Here is a 22,015-nt window from a genome sequence, read left to right on the forward strand (position 1 = left end):
ACCCCAAAAGGATTGGGTTTGATTGAGCTTTTGGATAGCTAAACATGTGGAAGTTCCTGGAGGATGGTGGTCCTAAACAGGGTATGGAAGCTCCATGCCCTTTCCTATATGCCTTACGCTATCCATCTCTTCCACCTGGCTGTTTAAATATATCCTTTGTAATATCCTTTATTATAAGTGGGTAAAAGTAAGTAAAGTGTTTTTCTGAGTTCTGTAAGCCTCTTTAGAAAATTAATCAAACCTAAGGAGGGGGTTGCTGGAATTCCTGATTTATAGCCAGTTCTTCAGTGGCATAGGTGACAACCTATTCTTTGTGACTGGCATTGGAAGTAGGAAGAAGTCTTGTGGGACTGAGCCCTCAACCTATGGGACCTGATGCTGTATCCAGGTAGGTAAGTGTCAAAATTAAATTGAATTAGAGGACACCCAGCTGTTGTCTGCTGCAGAATTCATTGGCGTATAGGAAAAAAGTCTTCTTCACCCCAACTCTGGTGTCAGAGTATTGAATGTATTGTTTAGTGACCAGAGGTGGTCTGTATTGAGAATTAAAGCGGGAAAAACACTCTGTTTTTTCCTATATATTACACTGTGTAACAGATTACCACAAATGTATTCACTTAAAACAATACGCATTTATTATCTCACATTTTCCATGGATCAGGAATCCAAGCACAATTAAGCTAGGTCCTCTGTTATAATCTCACAAGACTGCAATGAATGTGTAAGGCTGTGTTTTCATCTGGAGGCTCAACTGGGGAAGAATCTGCTTCCAAGCTCATTCAGGTTGTGGGCAAAGTTCATTTCCTTGTGGTTTTAGGACTGAGGGTTCCAGCTTTTTGCTGGCTGTTGGCTGGAGGTTTTTCCTAGAGGCCACTGCAGCTCTTGGTTCTGTGAGCTTCTCCAGCATGTCCACTTCATCAAGCCACAGGAGAGTCTTTAACTAGCTAAAAAATTTTATATACACAGTGATATGGTTTGGCTGTGTCCCCACCCAAATCTTGAATTGTAGCTCCCATAATTCCCACATGTCATGAGAGAGACCTAGTGGGAGGTAACTGAATCATGAGGGGGTGTCTTTCCCATGCTGTTCTCGTGACAGTGAATATGTCTCGTGAGATCTGATGGTTTTATAAAGGGAAGTTCCCCTGCACAGGCTCTCCTGCCTGCTGCCATGTGAGATGTGTCTTTGCTCCTCCTTTGCCTTCTGCCATGATTGTGAGGCCTCCCTAGCCATGTGGAACTGTGAGTCAATTAAACTTCTTTCCTTTATAAATTACTCAGTCTCATGTATGTCTTTATTAGCATTGTGAGAATAGATTAATATATGTGGTAATCACAGGAGTGACATCCTCATCCCCTTTGCTTTATTATATTAGTTAAAAGCAAGTCACAGGTCACACCCACACTCAAGAGGAGGGGATTACACAAAGGCCTGAACACCAGGAGGTGGAAGTCATGGTGGGGAGGTGTTAAAATGACTTTCGTCATTAGAAATGCGTTTGTTTCCTATCCCAACAATTTTGACCCCATGTTAGTTCTGGTACAGCATGGCCCCCAGATGTGGGTTGTCCAATATGGGAGCCACTGTTTCCATATATAGTGAGTGTGATTGAAGAACTGAGTTTCTAATTTTTAAAAAATTGTAAGGAATTTAAATTTAATCTAAAAATTGGTACTCCATTTGGTTATTGGAAAAATGTTTGTGTTTTTAGAACAGCTTGGGTATATGAATCTACTTTTTCAACTGTACATTTTATGAAATCTAGACACTGATAAGTATCTCCATTGAAAATTCAGTTTTCAAATTGAGATGCGCTATTTCCTGTAAAATACAGGCCAGTTTTCAAAGACTTGGTAGGAAAAAAACAAAGCATCTCCTTAATAATTTAAAGACGAGTTACACGTTGAAATGATAACATCCTGTATGTTGGGATAAGTAAATACTTTATTAAAAACAATTCCATGTTTTTGTTTTTATTTTTTAAAAAACAGGTTACCAGAAAATTTAAAGTTACACAAGTCACTCCCATTCTATTGCTGAGAGAAAACAGAGCGGTGAAGAGCTTACAGTCGGATTAGCAAGATACCCCCGCAATGTTAACTAATGTTATAAGGCCTCAACAAGAAATGATGTGGGGGTTCAGGAAAGGGGAAGGTGGGGTCGTCCAAAGGCTGGGAAAGTCTTCAGTTGAAGGCGAGGCAGATGGGACTATTAGTGAGTTTCAAGAGGACCAACGCCTTGCCGGCTGCGCGGGGCGTGCCCCACCGCCTTGGCCTCGTTTTTGCCCTGCGCGCCACACTTGAACGCGCGGCGCCGTTTGACCCCGCCGCCGAGCCGTAGACCGCGCAGCACGCCGGCTACCGCTATGGCGGAGGTGTCGGAGAGGACGCTGCAGTTGTCCGTGCTAGTAGCCTTCGCATCTGGAGTACTCTTGGGCTGGCAGGCGAACCGACTGCGGAGGCGCTACTTGGACTGGAGGAAACGGAGGCTGCAGGACAAGCTGGCGGCGACGCAGAAGAAGCTGGACCTGGCCTGAGACTCCGCGCCTTCCGCCCTATTCGATCCACCGCATGGCCACCTTGCCCTGTCCTCACCGGAGCTCCGGTCCGGCGGTGGCCAGAGCCAGGCTTGTCACACAGTCCCCGCCTGCCATGGCCGGCTCGTCCTGGAGTGTTGGTGAGCAGTACACATAGTGACATTACAAAGGGAGACTTTGGGGTCGGGCGAATAGCTTAGGATCAACTCGGGCTAGGTCGCAGAAGATAGGACTCCCACAGACACCAGAGGGTGGAAGTTTTGTGTTCCCTAATAACTTGCTCTTTGGTGTCTTAGTTTAGTTCACTGACTGTTTAATGAGAATGTCTTACCGGTGCTATGTCGCTCATCCTGACAACATTGTAGAAAATACTGGAAAGAACAAAAGAAAAAAGGAACCGGGGAGATGATTTTAACATCCTTGGTAGCACATCTTCGCCTTGGCGATTGTAAACTCCAAACTGAATTCTTAGGTTTTTGGCAGCCTGCTAAAGTGGAAAGAGCAGTGGCCTGGAAGTCAGGAACCTTGCATCCAGCCTTAGCATTTTCAGAAGAGCTGTGTATCATAAATTTTCAGGACCTCAGTTTTCTAGTCATAACACCAGATCTTATGGTTCATGGTTTAATACCACAGTACAGTTTGAAGTTACAGATTGTGTATTTCTAATTCTTTTTTCTTTTCTGTTTCTAACAGCTTGTTGAAGATGCATATAGACTACTGGAAAGAAACGACTTCTTCTTGCACTTTATGAATCAATTTTATTTTTAAAATAAAATAAACATCTTTGAACCTTTTATTTTTCTCATAAGGGGAAGTATCATGTTTTTTATGCAATTTACTGCATCAAGAGATCTGCATTTTCAAAACTGACTTACTAGTGTTTTTGAGAAGATGTATTATGTAACTTGTGCCCCTTCTTTGGTACACCACAAAGCAGACTTGGCTGTGGGACCATTATGGGTTCTTTTACTGAACTTGTTGGAAAGCAAGGGGCTGTGTAAACATAACTGAGGTAAGGGTGCTGTATGTAAGACCTTTGAACTTCCAAGAGTAACATTGTATTCCTTGGCCCTGCTCATGCCTATAATCCCAGCACTTTAGGAGGTTGAGGTGGGAGGACCACTTGAGCCCAGGAGTTGGAGACCCACCAGGGCAACATAGGGAGACCCAGTCTTTACAGATAACTCACAAAGTAGTTGGCCGTGGTGGCACATACCTGTGAGCCCAGCTAATTTATAAACCAGAGGCTGAGGCAGGAGGATCACCTGAGCCCAGGAGGTTAAGATTGCAGTGAGCCGTGATCTCACCACTGCACTCCAGCCTGGATGACAGAGTGAGACCCTGTCTCAACCCAAAACAAAACAGTGTGTTCCAAGTACAGAGTATAAGTTTTTTCTTTTCTTTTCTTTTCTTTTTTTTTTTTTGAGACCGAATTTCACTCTTGTTGCCCAGGCTGGAGTGTAATGGCACAATCTCGGCTCACTGCAACCTCCACCTCCTTGGTTCAGGCAATTCTCCTGCCTCAGTCTCCCAAGTAGCTGGGACTACAGGCATGTGCCACCATGTCTGGCTAATTTTTGTATTTTTAGTAGAGACGGGATTTCACCATGTTGGTCAGGCTGGTCTCGAACTCCTGACCTCAGGTGATCCACTGGCCTCGGCCTCCGAAAGTGCTGGGAGTACAGGCGTGAACCACTGTGCCCAGCCAGTGTATAAGTTTTTATTGGCAAAAACATCTTTTATGTGTCATTATGGAATACACACGTGAAGGAGAAACCCTCCTGAACAGAGCTTAGTGATAAATCCTGCCTGTATCTAAAAATCAGGAGTACCTGGTTCCTTTGATTTGCAAGGAGTGTTTCTAGAATACCACCCTTGCTCATTCCTACAAAGATTAATTTCGTGTCTCAACTCCATGTTAATATAGGAAAGTTGTTTCCACATGAAGCACCCCCACCCTCCCCCCCATTTTAGTGGGGCTATTATGCCTATTACTTCCAACTTTGTTTTCATTCTGTGAATGTAGTAGTCAAGGACTGAAATGGTTCTTGGAGCTCAGTCCCATCTGGGCTGCAGTTTGCTGAAGCTTCCTAGTGTCCGTCCCTAATTGAGGCTCCAAGAGTTGAGACTCTTTGAGGCAAGGTAGGTTTCTTGAGGGACATACTACCCCCAACCTGTTGGAATGTACCTGGTTAAGCATCTGGATTGTGACTGGCCTAGTTCTGCCTGTTTGAACCTATTCTTGTGCCATGTTCCTGGTGGACCTGGCCCTTCCAGTGTTGATTCTTTCTCATTACTTATGTACAGCACCCTGACACAGTCATGCCCTTCTTCTGTCTCTGCTCTAGGTATCCCTGCCTCTGGGCATGTGCTACTTCCGAGTCTTGTCCATATCCTTATGGGATCTTTAGCTACTCGGTGCCACTCCTGATTTTTTAGTTTTCTGCTTACTACCTCTTTACACTGTGTATTCCCCATTTCTGTAGTGGGCAATTACCGCTGATGTTACCTCTGTCACTTTTTCTACCTTTGCCCTACTTAAATGTGGTAGTTTTTTCACCCCGAAAATACTGTGGAGATAGTACTTTTCCTACGTTAGTCAAAACTGGAAATGGAAAGTTGGGAGCCAGAAGTCAGTGCCAGTCATAACTTGGAAATGACACACTGTTGACTCTTTGAATCTGTATTTTCCCCACCTCCATTTTTCACTGCCATTTAGTTATGACATTTACCTGTCTTGGCCCACTTGTACTACCCTACCCTCCCTCCTTTTCTCCCCCAGTATGGGCTTCCCAGACCACCTGCTGCATCCCACATTGCTTCAGCCATACTCTGGACTTTGTCATCAACAGGTTTGGACTTTGTTACATTGTACTTGGTCTGTTTAGTCTCGAGGTAACCCCACCTCATTAGGACAGCTTAACATCCTCTACATCTCCTATAGAACTGCCCACTCTGGAGACTATTAGTTGTCTCACCCAGTTAACCTCATAAGTCATCCTGGGCTCCCTGGTCAGATGAGACTCCATCTCTGCTTGTACATTTACCTTCACCACTGCTTTTGCTCTTTTGAGCCACTGAACTTTAAAGAAAGACTTCACCTTTCTCACTTGGCTCACGACTAATGGGTTCTATGGTGACTGCATCTGTCTTGTTTCTTAGCACCTGAGTTTCTTCAACTCCCAGTTTACTTGATGCCTTCCATTCCTAGTAGATCAACCATATGAGAAGAAAAAGGCCGTTAGCTGGGAATTCCTTCGTCTTTCTCCATAGTTTTGTCTAGAGCAGTTTTCAACAGGACTACACATTATAATCATCTGGGGAGCTTTAAAAATACTAATTCTTGCATGCCACTGTCCAGACATTTTGATTCATGTCATTTGGAATATGGCCTGGGTATCAGGATTTTTGAAGTTCTTCAGGTGATTGTGATGGTCAGCTGAGGTTGAAAACTACTGGCTTTGAAGCTCTGTCTCATTAGGTTTCCTTTACCAGGAGAGAAGAGACACAGGCCCTTTCCAAGGCTGTCTCCTCTTCGGCCTCTGCAGAATTCTACACCTCCCTCAGGACCTTCCTTCTTCTCCAGTACATCACCTCTTTCTTGCATCTGCAGTCTCTCCCTGCTTTCTATTTACAAATGCACATTTTCTTTTCGGGTTTTTTTTTTTTTTTTTTGAGTCTGTCCCCCAGGCTGGAGTGCAGTGGTGTGATGTTGGCTCACTGCCACCTCTGCCTCCCAGGCTTAAGCAATTCTTGTGCCTCAGCCTCCCCGAGTAGCTGGGATTACAGGTGCCTGCCACCACGCCCGGCTAAGAAATGCATGGATTTTGACTTAAAATTTGTTTTAATTGATGCTATCATTTGCCAATTAGAAGTGGTTCACTGTCTCTTTCCAAATATTTTGCCCATTGACCTGCTGTGATCTGCCCTCTGCACCTTCCAGAAACATTAATATCTATGGCTTTTTCTGAATGCTTACATTGTACCTTGAGGATATTTGATGAGGCCACTTTCTCCCTTGAAATTATCCTTCCCTTACTTCTCTAATACAAAAGTTTATCAGGTTTCCAAACTGCTACTATTGCTGCCTTTCTCAAGTTCCTCAAACTTTTGCCCTTGGTTCTCTGCTCTGTCCTCTCCTGTGATTACCCTAGCCATTGTCTTGGCTTAACTAGCACATCCGAGCAGACCTCCCTCCCTCTGAGCCTTTTCTTTAATTCCAGCTTCACTCTTTCAGCTGTCTAGTAGACATATTCAATGCAAGACCTTACTGTAGAACTCAGTGTATTTAATCATAAGCTGTTCATTTGGCAGGGAATTCTGTACACCAGGTAGTACTTCTGTGGTAAGTGGTTGGTACGGTTTTTGTGTTTCTAGTCTATTACTGTAGTTTGGAAGCTCTTTGAGATCAGTGTTAAACATCTTGTACCACAGGCCCAAACAGTGCCTTGCACCAAGGTGCTCATATATATTTGCCATTTTTATTTGAGGTGGATTGTCTTGTCTTGTCTTTTACTTTTTTTTTTTTTTTTTGACACAGTCTCACTCTGTTGCCCAGGTTGGAGTGCACTGGCATGATCTCAGCTCACTGTAATCTCCACCTCCCAGGTTCAAGCGATTCTCCTGCCTCAGCCTCCTAAGTAGTTGGAATTACAGGCATGTGCCACGCCTGGCTAATTTTTGTATTTTCAGTACAGACAGGGTTTCGCCATGTTGGCCAGGCTGGTCTCGAACTCCTGCTCCTGACCTCAGGTGGTCCGCCCACCTTGGCTCCCCAAAGTTTTGGAATTACAGGCGTGAGCCACCGTGCCTGGCCTGAATTTTCTTTTAAGACCCTGAAACTGCACACTTTCTCTATTCTCTTTGTTATAATCTTTTTGTTGATTCCAAGTCATCTTGTTCCACTGGTTCTGTCTACATTATGAGTCTCTTGGAAACTATTAAATTCTTTTTCAGTATCGCCTGTGAGGAAGCAATCCAAAATTGTTACTCATTTTAACACACTGATAGAAAGAAATCATGATGAGTTTTATGAAGTAGCTTGCTTTCAGGAGAAACATTGGCCATGGTTTGCTTTAGTTTCTTTTGGCTACCTCACTGCAGATCTCTCTTGTTTTAGATTATATTGTCTCTTATAATGGCATCAAGGTATAACTACAGAGGAGCAATGACTACTATTAATGTGACCATCCTGAATATTACAGTCATTAGTGAAAAATCATCAGCTGAGTAATCACATCCTTTATAGCACACTGAATACCTCAGTGGTACTTCTCAAACTGGAATGTGCACATGAAACACTGGGGTATTGTTAAAATACAGATTCTGATTCTCCTAGGGCTGTGGTAGGGCCTGAAAATGTGCATTTCTAACAAGCTCCTAGGTGATGTTAATGCTGATCCAGGAATCGCAAATAATAAATACCTGTAACTGAAACAATATGGTGCAAAAATGTATACAGTCAAACATCTTTACACCTGACATGAATAGAGTAATATACTTTTTTTGTACCTTTCCTCATTGTTGTTCGTTTATTCACACATATTTAGGGGGTTTATTAGTTTATTTTTACCAACAGAATCAAACTGTATCCATGATGCTATAACTTTTCTATTTAAAATATGGAAATCCCTATAAATAAGTAGATATAGATAATTTTTCTAATTTATAGACTCAGTGAATGAGAATTTCATAAGTAATAGCTTTTTGAGAGCATTTTTTTTGTTTTGCTCATCTCATCACCTGTAATTATTTAATAATCCACTTAGAAATATTTCATAGCATTTTCTCATTTGTTATAAACATTTTTAATGGAAATCCTATGTTTGCCTATTTAAGTGAACATTAATTATGAGCCACCATAGAGAAATTAATTCAAAATATGACATGAATTACAACGAAAGATGATACCAAATCTTGCCAAGGACATAAAGAACAAAAACTCAATACGCTGCTGATAGGGTATAAATTAGTACAACCATTTTGGGAAACCAGGTAGTAGTATCTACTAAAGCTGACATATAACATGCCCTGTGACTCAGCAGTGGTATACATGTGTTTGCCAGAAGACTTGCACCAGGATGTTCTTAGCAGCACTATTTATACTAGCCATAAGTTGGAAACTGCCCACTTATGCAGCAACAGTAGAATCAATGAGTATGTTAGGGTATATCATATGCAAAATATCAGCAATGAGAATGAACAGACTACAGCCACACACAGTATAGATGCATCTCACAAATGTGATATATAAAGGACAGGAGAAGCCACCACACGGTGCATAATTTCATTGTATAGTACAAAAAAGGGCACACAAGTTTGTGCTCTTAGAAATTAGGATATTGTTTACCTTTGGTGTGTGGTGGAGAAGTGAGAGGGATGGGAGATTGGGGGATGGGGGTAGGCAGGGACTAGACAGACAGGAAGACTGTTAGTGGGCAGATAATACTTTGTTTCATAATGTGGCTGCTGTTATGGGGTGGAGGGTTTTCAGAGCTGCACACTTAAAGTCTGTACACTTTTCTCTGTATATATTATACTGGAAGCAAAAAGTACATAAATAATGGTTCAGCCTGGCCTGTGGTTGTACTGAAGAACATTCATTTATATCAATGGGGTCCATCATTTGGAAGGTGAGCTCCAGTCATCATCATTCTTATTCAAGTCCAGTTTGGGTGTAGTGGAGTTTTGGAATTGGATTCATGGGATGCAGTCCCATATGGGGGAAACACGACAACCTTCCTGAGAGTTGATGTAAACTGGGAATCAGAATAAGAACTAATAATTTGCTCATAGATTTGCTGTAGATTTGCTCATAGATTACCATCCTTACAGAATTCAGAATGGATAACGTGCAATATTAGAATGAAATGAAACTTCAGTAGCCTAAATGGCAAAGAATTAAAAACCGCCTTTTGAAGTAAGAGTATAGAACAGAACCATATATCCCATAGGAAAGCTATTCTTGCAGTTAATGAAAGAGTTTAAGATGCTAAAATTGTATCTTAAGATTAGCTTACAAAATTGGTACCAAAAAGCAAATATCATAAAACAGGTATCCCAGCAAGAAGGTGGTGGTATTACTGATGTTATTACTGATGTATTGTGGGGAATGTAGTTTCAGACGCCGGGGGACATTCCCCTATCCTTAGGAATTGGCGAGGAAAGCTGACTCCCCCGGCCGCGACCTGCCTGGCGACGTGGGATTACCACCGCAAGAGATCATTTTGACCCTTCCCGGGACTGGCCCGGGTGGGGCGGGACGGGCGTGGGGGGCGGGCGCACGTCGATGGCGTCACCTTCCGGCGCCGCCGCTTGGTTTCCCTGGCAACTGGAGCAATCAGGGCGCCGCAGCGAGGGAGATGCTGGCGAGGCGGCAGCGCGATCCTCTCCAGGCCCTGCGGCGCCGCAATCAGGAGCTGAAGCAACAGGTATGGTCAGGCTGTGCAGAGGGCCCTGGGGCGGGTGAGAGGCGGACGCAGCTGTGCGCGCTGCGCCTTCCCACCGTGACCCCACCTAATCCTGGGAGCTTGTCCCCAACCTATTTACCTTCCCAAATTGTAACGCTCCCTTACGTCTTAACATTCGAGCACCCAACCCCTATTCAAACCCCTCTTGATCCCAACTCAATCCCCAGGCAAAGGCGAAACCTCCCACAATTCGTGACCATCAACTAAGCGCCCCCTCCTCCGACCCTCACTCCCAGCTAACATCTCAACCTCCTACCCTAACAACTCACTAACCCACCTCATCTCCCAATCTAAATTTAGTGGTAACCATTTCCAACCCAACTCTGAGCCTAGCTCCTCTCTCCACTTTCCAAGCCCGTTTCCTTTGAGCCTTCCTCTAATGGAGATTATTATTGCCTCCGTGAACTGAAGCGAAATACGTGTCAAGGAATAGTCTTAATATGCAAGAACATTAAGATCTGATAAATGAGCAGAGGAGGTGAACAAGTAACTCATAAACATACGAGGAATGTTAACTTCAAAGATATTCAAGTAATTGCAAAGGACATGAGGTATCCCAAGCATTTTAAAAATCACAACATTCAGTCTTAAGGAAGGTGTGATGAAGCAGACACATTCACTGCTCCTATGTATAAGGTGCTTGTACAGCATTTCAGGAAAGCAGCTTGACAAGGTGTAGCATGTGTGTATGCACCTAGGCTCAAAAATTACATTTCCAGGGATCTGCTGTATGTAATAATTAGAAAGTAGGACTGAGATTGATGTATAAAAGTATTCATCACATTTTTTCTTGTATACACAGAACAGCATAGAAGGGAACATGCTAATGTGGTATTTCTGTGTGACAGGATGCCGATGATTATTATGATTTTATTTATTCTTTTTTATCTTTATAAAAATATTTAGGCCAGGTGTGGTGGCTCATGCTAGTAGTACCAGCTACTTGGGAGGCTGAGACAGGAGGATCACCTGAGCCCAGGAGTTCAAGACTGACCTGGGCAACATAGCAAGACTTAGTCTCAAAAAAAAAAAAAAAAAAAAAAAAACTTTTAAAAAATGCACTAAGTTCTTATTAAAAATAAGAAAAAAGTAAATAGCAACCAGTGGGTTTATTTTTTGACATTTTTATTTTACTTTATTTTAATTTTTTTTCATGTGATGTATTACTAAGTATTTTTCCACTGAGTAAAATTATTTTATAATCTTAGGCCAGTAAGAGATTCACTGATACTCTTATTTTATCCATTTTTGTTCTCTTGTTTAAAGTAAGAAGGATTTGGGAGGTAAATATTTAGGTGACTGTGTATTGGAATCAGAACGGTGCAACAAAAGCTAAATACTCTTCTGGTAGAAATAAAAAATGAACTTGATGGCGCATTGACTTATGCTGAACTTTGCTGGACTCTTAATATGGTTCTGTGTCTTATTTTTAAATTTCAACTTTTATTTTAGATTCGGGGGTACATGTGCAGGTCTGTCACATGGGAACACTGTGTTATGCTGAGGTTTGGGGTACAGATGATCCTATCACTCAAGCAGTGAGCATAGTACCCAATAGTCAGTATTTCAGCCTTCATTCCTCTTCCTTCTTCTGCACTCCAGCAGTCCCCAGTGTCCATTGCTGCCATCGTTATGTTTGTGTTTACTCAACAAGTGAGAACATGTGGTATTTGGTTTTCTGTTCCTATGTTAATTCACTTAGGACAATGGCCTCCAGCTCCATCCATGTTGCTGCAAAGGACATGATTTCATTCTTTTTTATGGCTGCATATTATTTCATGGTGTATATGTACCACATTTTCTTTATCCAGTCCACCTTTGGTGGGCATCTAGGTTGATTCTATGTCTTTGCTATTGTGAATAAGGCTGAAGGGAACATACACATTCATGTGACATTTTGGTAGAATCATTTATTTTTTTGAGGGGGGTATATACACAGAAATGGGATTGCTGGGTCAAATGGTAGTTCTGTTTTAAGTTGTTTGGGAAATCTCCAAACTGCTTTCCACAGTGGCTGAACTAATTGTCATTCCCACCAACAGTGTGCACGTGTCCTCTTCTTGTCAGCCTCACCAGAATCTGTCATTTCTTGATTTTTTAATAATAGTCATTTTGACCAGTGTGAGATGGTACCTCATTGTAGTTTTAATTTGCATTTCTCTGATGATTAGTCATGATGAACTAATTTTAAATTTAGTGGGACATTAGGAGAACCAGGAAAAGTTTTAGAAGGAAACTATAAAAATGATTATTAAAACAAACTATTACAAAGATTATTCTCCTGGGAGAAATATTGGCTCTGGAGCCTTTGGTACCTTGACTATCTGGAAAGTGTATTTTGATAGTATTAGCTAATTCCTCCCTGTCTTCACAGAGGACACCTGAAGCCAAAAATGGAACAGATTTTCTATTCGGTGTCCATAGGACAAGTAATCAACAGCCCCTCTGGGTCAGGCCTGCGATGATTGACTCTATCACTAGGTGTGTGAATTTTGTAAATAACACTCAGATGGATGCCAAATTGCAAGAGTAGAGAAGAAACTAGTGGAATTTTCTCTTTTTTTCATCTACTTTATCTTCTCTACATAATCTATAGAAAACAGACCAAAGAAGTATGTACCTTTTTGGAGAGTATATTGACAAAGTTACATATAGTGTTAGTAAACTTAAACTACTAAGTCAAGATAAAGTCATGATACATTCAATACAATGGATACCACTCAGTAATAAGAAGGAATGAACTAATGGTACACACAACAATATGGAAGTATCTCAAAAACATGCTTCATGGAAAGGTTACACAAGAGTGCTTACTGTATGAGTCTATTTATATAAAATTTCAAGAGCAGGCAAAACTAATTTATGTTGGAAAAATATCAAAACAGGTTTGTCTATGGAGGATTAAGGAGAGGATTTACTGGCAAGGGCATGAAGGAACTTACTAGGGTGATGGTAGTTTTCTACATCTTGATAAGAATTTTGGTTACACAGATGGATGCATTTGTCGAAACTCAGCAAATGTATGCCTCATATTTGTGCATTTCACTGTATACATATATTGCATCAACTATTGAACTTTAGTTAGTGACATCCATAGTCCATTATTTAGGGAGAAATGTATTGATAACTGTAACTTACTTTGAAAGGCCTAAGGTGGATTGATGGATAGATCAAATACGTATAGTAAAATGTTAATGTTTTTTCTAGGTAGTGGGTATATGGGTTTTCACTGTAAAATTTTTAAAACTTTGTTGTATGTTTAAAAGTGTTCATTATAAAATACTGGATAAAAAGAGAAGTTTTCTTTCCTAAGGTGATATGGTATTTAACAGTGTGATATTTTAAATGTTCTCCGTAGGTTGATAGTTTGCTTTCTGAGAGCCAACTGAAAGAAGAAGCCCTAGAACCCAATAAAAGACAAGATATTTATCAAAGGTAAAGTATGCTAAATTATATAAGCTTCCCAGGAACTGCACTTACATTTCAATAGCATAGTATTTAAGGCATAGAGATTGGTCCTTTGGAATCAAATGGAAGAATCACATAGTGTTGTAAGTTGAATGTAGAAGAAACCAACCTAAACCTGATGGTTGTGGACTTGCTGTTATGACAGCAACTATAAAAACTGCTTAATGTAAACGTAGGTGACTTGGGCAGGATTACCCTAAATCCTTGGCCTATGTAGCCCAGATCCTGTGACCTGGTCATAAACCTCTGTCTATAAGCAGTTAGTCCTTCATTGGGATATTAACTTTAACTCCCATGAGAAGACAACACTGTTTTCTAGGTGGGTGTTTTTTGTTTTGTATTTGTTTTTACTTAAAAATAAAATCCTTGGGAGAGTTTAAAGTTAAATAGATATGATGAACTAAATCAAATTTAGACTATTAATTCATAACATTTGTATTAAGTTTAGGACATCATTAAGATAATCTTTGTTTTTGAGATATTTAAAGATTTTGTTACATTCCAAAGAACATGAGATTCATTCTGTTAATTTAAGTGAATTGTAATTGTTTGGAAAAGTTTTACTTAAGTCAGGCATTCAGAGTGCTTAAAGGAAAAACAAATGAATTTTGAAATGTCAAGTGAATTTCATTTATAATAGTAGGATTGATTGTTTAAGGAATTTAGTTCAAGTTTAATTAACAGTAATGAAAGAAAAGCAAAGGTTATTGTTCTTGCTTTACTAGATTTAAAAATAGAATAAGATTTATAGACGGAATTTGAAGTCCGAGGGAAAACTAGGTTTTTAAATTTTATGTTAGTAAACTAAAAATAATAATTATTATTATTGTCTTTTTTGAGACTGAATCTTGCTTTGTCGCCCAGGCTGGAGTGCAGTGGCACAATCTTGGCACACTGCAACCTCCACCTCCCAGGTTCAAGTGATTCTTCTGCCTCTCTTGAGTAGCTGGGATTACAGTCGTGCCCCACCACACCTGGCTAAATTTTGTATTTTGAGTAGAGACGGGTTTCATCATGTTGGCCAGGCTGGTTTCGAACTCCTGACCTCAAGGGATCCCCTGGCCTTGGTCTCCCGAAGTGCTGAGATTACAGGTGTGAGCCACCTCGCCCAGCCTAGTAATTGTTATGTTTTATTTTTTTTGAGACAGAGTCTCTCTCTCTCGCCCAGGCTGGAGTGCAGTGGCGTGATCTCAGCTCACTGCAACCTCCGCCTCCCAGGTTCAAGTGATTCTCCTGCCTCAGCCTCCTGAGTAGCTGGGATTACAGGTGCATGCCACCACGCCTGGCTAATTTTTTGTATTTTTAGTAGAGATGGAGTTTCACTGTGCTAGCCAGAATGGTCTTGATCTCCTGACCTCATGATCCGCCCGCCTCAGCCTCCTACAGTGCTGGGATTACAGGCATGAGCCACTGCTCCTGGCCCCTAATAATTATTTTTAAGCCCAATTAACCATAGTCTTCTCTGTGCATGAAAAGAAGATCATTACTGTCATTTAAAAACTCACTTTGACATTTGCATGTCTGAAAATGTCATGTAGGTGTCATTTTTATCTGCTCAATGCTCTGAGTCTCAGTTTGAAAACTCATGTCTCATGAGCTCTGGGAGATTTTATTTTACAAAAAGATTATTTCGTTAATTCCATTTGTCTGTTTCTTCCTGAAATACCTTTGAGTCAGGTATTGAATATCCTGGACTGATTCTCTAGATCCCATAACTTCCTGTGAATAGTTTCTGTTTCTTTGTCTGTTTGTATGGGAGGTGTTTTTTAGGGGGGAGTGGGGGGTCTCACTCTGTTGTCCAGGCTGTAATGCAGTGGCACAATCACGGCTCACTGCAACTTCTCACTTCTAGGCCTAAGGGATGCCCCTTTCCCTCACTGTGAGCTACCATGCTGGCAATTCTCTTGACTTTAACACTTTTCTTTATTATCTATTTCAACAGCCATATTGTTTTATTTCAGCAGTTTTATTGGTTTTTTGTTTTTTTAAGACAGAGTCTCATTGTGTCTCACAATCTTGGCTCACTGCAACCTCTGCCTCCTGGGTTCAGGCGATTCTCCTGCCTCAGCCTCCCAAGTAGCTGGGATTACAGGCTCACACCATCACAATCGGCTAATTTTTTGTATTTTTAGTAGAGAAGGATTTCACCACGTTGGCCAGGTTGGTCTCAAACTTCTGACTTCAGGTGATCTGCCCATGATGGCCTCCCAAAGTACTGGGATTACAGGCATGAGCCACCATGCCTGGACATCAGTCATGTTGTTAATTTACAAGTGTTTTCTCTTGTTCTTGAATTGTTCTTTTTTCATTGCATCATGTTCCTGTTTTCATATTGATTGCCTTGTTACTACTTCCATGACTAGGAAGCTTTTTTTTTCTTTCCTTAAGTTCTCTTCTGTTCTCTGAATTGTCTTTGCTTTCTCTGGGCTCAGATTCTTTTTAATTAGTTAATTAATTAATTTATATTTGGTTATTCTTAAATTTTATCTTTCATGTTGCCGGTTTTCTTTATTAGGTCTGGCTTATCTATTTTTTACTGAGGAATGAGGGACTAGCCCAGAGAGCTCTCATGGGCTTTTCTACTGTTAGATAGAGAGGGGTCTTTCCTGCTAGTACCATCCCCTGAATAAGAATGAAATTCTGTATGTTGATAGGGCTTATCGGAGGCTGGGAAGTAGCTTTTAGTCTGAGAAGCTCCCAGTGCCGGAATAGGGCAGGCTCTAACCCTGGTGTGTGAAAACTTCCTTAGCAGTCATGATTCTCTTTAGGTCATTTGTTAATTGTTTTTGTTTGTTTTTTTTTTTTGTTTTTTAGGGAAGAATTCCCTGGTAAGGAGGGAAAGCAGAGAGGGGAAAAGGGAGCTAACTGGCTCAGGTTTTCTGTAAATAGACTTTTAAAAGTCACAAGACTTACTACAAAAGAGCTCCAACTAAATCTAAACTTAATCAGTATCATTACTCTTCCCTTGAGTAATATAAAGACCTTAGATTGCTTTAACATTGATTTCCCTCTTCAAAGCTTAGATGTATGCATATGATTTAATTTACACAATATAATACAATAATATTAGATAATGTGTAAAGTAAACACCAGTCACTGTGCATGTCTTTTCATCTGCAGGGTTTCATAATGTGTTCCTCTATGATTTAGTTTACTTAACCTTTGGTCCTTTATGTCTGCTGACTCAAGTCCTGGAGTTTTCGGCCTGGCAGATTATCTCCCTCTTATGCTTGTGTCGCGTCTTCCACCCTTTATAGGAGAACATGCTTCCAGGCTTTTTCCATGGAGCAGAAATTTGTTGAAATCTCTTGCTGGCTACTTGTCCCTCTTTCCTTCTTTGCAGTGTTCAGGGTTTGCTACCTTTTCAAACGTTTTAATCATTTTTTGTGGGGTTTCAGAAGGCAGTGAAGATGAATATGTGCTTAGTTTTTATCCTGAACCAGGAGTCTTAAAATATCAACTGTTTGAGGATTTTAATAATTACATAGTTATAAAGGAGGTAATTGTAATAAATAATTTATTTTCTTGGTACATTATATTAAAATAGTTTTCCACTCTGGCCTTTTAGTGAAATTTCTGAGTCTAAGTTTCAGTAAAGATTTTTTTGGTCAAGTAACATGACACCTGCCAAGATAAGCAGCTTTACTGTTAGTCTCATTTGACAAAAGCCTGCAGCTAGCTTCTCTCAGGGTGGATTCATGGCTTGTGATATCCTCAAAGACCAGCCTTTGCTATCAATCCACTCTGCCATCTTTTGCTTGTTGGTGATGTCTCTCTTCATAGTTACAGAGTCCATACCCTCAGTGTCTAAGAGCAGATGTAGGAGGGATTCTTTTCATGCCTGGTAAGGGAGGATAAAATGGGAGGCAATCCCAATATACGTGTTTTCTGTTACACTGGGAGCCCTGGGCCCCCTGCCCACCCTGCCTGCAGTGGAGGCTGAGAACATAGGTGCCAGTGGGAAGCTGACTGCTAGCAAAGAGGAAGGGTGGGAGAGGGACTTTTGGGGAGGTTGCTAGTGGGGTCATCCCCAGTTTGATGTTTCCCCTTCTCTTTTTCTACCCTTTTGACAAAGGACTTTTGTTCACTTTAAAAAAATTTTATTTATTATGGTTTTTTATTTTTTTTCTTTAACTTTTAAGTTCAGGGATACATGTATAGCATTGTGCAGATTTGTTACATAGGTAAATATGTGCCATGCTGGTTTGCTGGACAGATCATCCCATCACCTAGGTATTAAGCCCAGTACCCATTAACTGTTCTTCCTGATGCTCTTTCTCCTCCATTTCCTCCTTCCTACAGGCCCCAGTGTATGTTGTTACCCTCCATGTGTCCATGTGTTCTCATCATTCAGCTCCCACTTATAAGTGAGAACATACAGAGTTTGGTTTTCTGTTCCTGTGTTAGTTTGCTGAGGATAATGGCTTCCAACTCTATCCATGTCCCTCCAAAGGACATGATCTGGTTCGTTTTTATGGCTGCATAGTATTCCATGGTGTATATGTACCACATTTTCTTTATCCAGTGTATCACTGATGGGCATTTAGGTTGATTCCATGTATTTGCTATTGTGAGTATGCTACAGTGAACATACGTGTGCATGTATCTTTTTGATAGAACAATTTCTATTCCTTTGGATATACACTCAGTAATGGAATTGTTGGGTCATATAGTATTTCTGCCTCTAGGTCTTTGAGGAATCACCACACTGTCGTCCACAATGATTGGAGTAATTTACACTCCCAACAACAGTGTATAAGTGTTCCTTTTTCTCTGCAATCTTGCCAACCTCTGTTTTTTGACTTTTTAATAATCGCCATTCTGACTGGTGTGAGATGGTACTTCATTGTGATTTTGATTTGCATTTCTCTAATCAGTGATGTTGAGCTTTTTTTCATGTTTGTTGGCTGAATGTGTGTCTTTTGAGAAGTGTTAGTTCATGTCCTTTGCTCACTTTTAATGGGGTTGTTTTATTCTTATAAATTTGCTTATTTGTAGACTCTGGATATTAGACCTTCATCAGATGGATAGATTACAAGCCTTTTCTCCCATTCTGTAGGCTGTCTGTTCACTCTGACGATAGTTTCTTTTGCTGTGCAAAAGTTCTTTAGTTTGATGAGATCCTATTTGTCAATTTTTGCTTTTGTTGCAATGGCTTTAGGCTTTTTGTTGTCATGAAATATTTGCCTGTGCCTATGTCCTGAATGCTATTGCTTGGATTTTCTTCTAGAGTTTTTATAGTTTTGGGTTTTACATTTAAGTCTTTAATCCATCTTGAATTAATTTTTGTGTGTGGTGTATGGAAGGGGGTCTAATTTCAATTTTCTGCATATAGCTAGCCAGCTCTTCCAGCATCATTTATTAAATAGGGAGCCCTTTCCCCATTGCTTCTTTTTGTCAGGTTTGTCAAAGATCAGATGATTGTAGGTGTGCAAGTCTTATTTCTGAGTTCTCTGTTCTGTTCTATTGGCCTATGTGTCTGTTCTTGTACCAGTACCATGCTGTTTTAGTTACTGTAGCCTTGTAATATAGTTTGAAGTCAGGTAGCGTGATGCCTCCAGCTTTGTTCTTTTTGCTTAGGATTGTATTGGCTATTTGGGCTCTTCTTTTGTTCCATATAAATTTTAAAATAGTTTTTCTAATTCTGTGAAGAATATCAATGGAAGTTTAATGGGAATAGCATTGAATCTATACTTTATTTGGGGCAGTATGTCCATTTTCACAATATGATTCTTCCTATCCACAAGCATGGAATGTTTCTCCATTTTTTTGTGTCATCTCTGATTTCTGGAGCAGTGGTTTGTAGTTATCCTTGAGAAGGTCCCTCTCACTCTCTTTGTTAGCTGTACTCCTAGGTATTTTATTCTTTTTGTAGCAGTTGTGAATGTGAGTTCAGGATTTAGCTCTCTGCTTGCCTGTTGTTGGTATATAGGAATGCTAGCAAATTTTGCACATTGATTTTGTATCCTGAGACTTCGCTGAGGTTGCTTATCAGCTTAAGAAGTTTTTGGGCCAAGACAATGGGGTGTTCTAGATATAGAATCATGTTATCTGCAAACAGGGATACTTTGAGTTCCTCTCTTCCTATTTGAATACTCTTTATTTCTTTCTCTTGCCTGACTTCCCAGGCCAGAACTTCCAACACTGCATTGAATAGGAGTGATGAGGGAGGGATCCTTGTCTTGTGCCTGTTTTCAAAGGGAATGCTTCAAGCTTTTGCCCATTCAGTATGATATTGGCTGTTGGTTTATCATATATGGCTCTGATTATTTTGAGGTATGTTCCTTCAATATCTAGTTTATTGAAAGTTTTTAATGTGAAAAGATGTTGAATTTTATTGAAAGCCTTTTCTGCATTTATTGAGATAGTCATTTTTTTTTGGTCTTAAGTTCTGTTTATGTGATGAATCACATTTATTGATTTGCATATGTTTAACCAAACTTTCATTTTGGGGATGAAGCCAACTTGATCATGGTAGATAAGCTTTTTGATGTGCTGCTGGATTCAGTTTGCCAGTATTTTGTTGTGGATTTTTGTATCGATGTTCATGAAGGATATTGGCCTGAAGTTTTCCGTTTTTGCTGTATCTCTGCCAGGTTTTGGTATTGGGAGGATACCGGCCTCATACATTTAGTTAGGGAGGAGTCTCTATGTTTCAGTTGTTTGGAATAATTTCAGTTGAAATGGTTCCCACTCTTCTTTATACCTCTGGTAGAATTCAGCTGTGAATTAATCTGGTCCTGGGAGTTTTTTGGTTGGTAAGCTATTTATTACTGCCTCAATTTCAGAACTCATTATTGGTCTGTTCAGGGATTCAATTTCTTTCCAGTTCAGTCTTGGGAGGGTGTATGTGTCCAATAACTCATCCAATTCTTTTAGATTTTCTAGTTCATGTACATAGAGGTGTTTATAGTATTCTCTGTGATTGTTTGTATTTCTCTGGGGTCAGTGGTGATATGCCCCTTATAATTTCTGATTGTGTTTATTCTCTCTTTATTAGTCTAGCTAGTGGTGTATCCATTTTATTAATTTTTTTCAAAAAACTACATCCTGAATTTGTTCTTTTTAGGGTTTTTCATGTCTCTGTCTCCTTCAGTTCAGCCCTGATCTTGGTTATTTCCTGTCTTCTGCTAGCTTTAGGGTTTGTTTACTCTTGGTTCTCTAGTTCTTTTAGTTGAGATGTTAGTTCTTTTAGTTGAGATCTTTCTAGCTTTTTGATGTGGGCATTTAGTGATATAAATTTTCCTTTTAACACTGCTTTAGCTACATTTCAGAGATTCTGATACATTGTCTCTTTGTTCTCATTAGTTTCAAATGAGCTTACATGGAGATGAAAATAGCAGGCACATTGAAGCTCTCGAATAAATCGAAGAAATCATTGGCAGCTCATTCCCGGTTTCTTTGTGAGTTTAAAGGCGCCTCAGTGAGGAGCACAGGATGCTCCTCTGAGAAAGTCTGCAGCTGGTCCTTAGAATAGACATATTGCCAGATGTGTTCCATGTCGTTCCAGTCCTCAACAATGCCATGCTCCATGAGATAGCAGATCGAGAGCAGGCCTTGGTGCTCCTTGGCTTTGGAGCCAATGAAGATTTCGCCTTCAAGGGCTCCTCCCATGGCACGAATGTGGGTGGGTTGGCCCACATGGTTTGGAAAGCAGTATTTGGGGATCTGATCACCAGCAAAACCAGCTGTAATCACACCAGATCCATTGTGGATCATGACAGGCTGGTTGGTGATCACATTGTAGGACTCCACGGCAGAGGAATCTCTCCTTCTGGGGAAGGAACTACCAGTCAGGTTTGCCGCTAGTGTCATTTGTGATTTTCTTAATCTTGAGTTATAATTTGATTGCATTTTGGTCTGTTTGTTATAATTTCAGTTCTTTTTCATTAGCTGAGGAATATTTTATTTCCGATTATGTGGTCAATTTTAGAGTAAGTGTCATGTGGTGATGAGTAGAATGCATATTTTGTTGTTTTTGGGTGGAGAGTTCTGTAGATATCTATCAGGTCCACTTAATCCAGAGCTGAGTTCAGGTCCTGAATATCTTTGTCAATTTTCTGTGTTGATGACCTGCCTAATGTTGTCAGTGGGGTGTTAAAGTCTCCCACTACTATTGTATGGGAGTCCAAGTCACTTTGAAAATCTTAAGAACTTGATGTATGAATCTGGGTTGCCGAGACCAGCTCGGTCATGGAGACCCTAACCCAGCAGCGCTAGAGGAATTAAAGACACACACACAGAAATAGAGAGTGTGCGCCAGGCGTGGTGGCTCAAGCCTGTAATCCCAGCACTTTGGGAGGCTGAGACGGGTGAATCACGAGGTCAGGAGATCGAGACTATCCTGGCTAACATGGTGAAACCCCGTCTCTACTAAAAAATACAAAAAACTAGCTGGGCGAGGTGGCGAGCGCCTGTAGTCCCAGCTACTCGGGAGGCTGAGGCAGGAGAATGGCATGAACCCGGGAGGCGGAGCTTGCAGTGAGCTGAGATCCGGCCACTGCACTCCAGCCTGGGCGACAGAGCGAGACTCCGTCTCAA

General features: G+C 40.8%; 2 protein-coding genes across 4 annotated transcripts in view; both read left to right on the forward strand.

Moving 5' to 3' along the window:
- Nucleotides 1-2,094: 2,094 nt before the first annotated feature.
- MTLN (mitoregulin) lies at nucleotides 2,095-3,320 on the forward strand. The gene is given in 3 exon segments (XM_025354364.1): nucleotides 2,095-2,244; nucleotides 2,247-2,677; nucleotides 3,231-3,320. Coding segments are annotated over 2 exon segments (441 nt in total). The 3' UTR covers nucleotides 2,538-2,677; nucleotides 3,231-3,320.
- Nucleotides 3,321-9,806: 6,486 nt separating this feature from the next.
- NPHP1 (nephrocystin 1) overlaps nucleotides 9,807-22,015 on the forward strand; it is a 68,729-nt gene continuing 56,520 nt past the window's right edge. For 2 of the 3 annotated variants that reach the window (XM_025353825.1, XM_025353826.1), the window contains exons 1-2: nucleotides 9,807-9,967; nucleotides 13,365-13,441. In XM_025353825.1, coding sequence (XP_025209610.1) covers nucleotides 9,899-9,967; nucleotides 13,365-13,441 — 146 coding nt within the window. In that variant the 5' untranslated portion in view covers nucleotides 9,807-9,898. The remainder of the gene's footprint in view (nucleotides 9,968-13,364; nucleotides 13,442-22,015) is intronic. The other variant, XM_025353827.1, reaches the window with a different exon arrangement.

Source organism: Theropithecus gelada, chromosome 13 (genome assembly GCF_003255815.1).
Source record: "Theropithecus gelada isolate Dixy chromosome 13, Tgel_1.0, whole genome shotgun sequence".
NCBI lineage: Eukaryota > Metazoa > Chordata > Mammalia > Primates > Cercopithecidae > Theropithecus > Theropithecus gelada.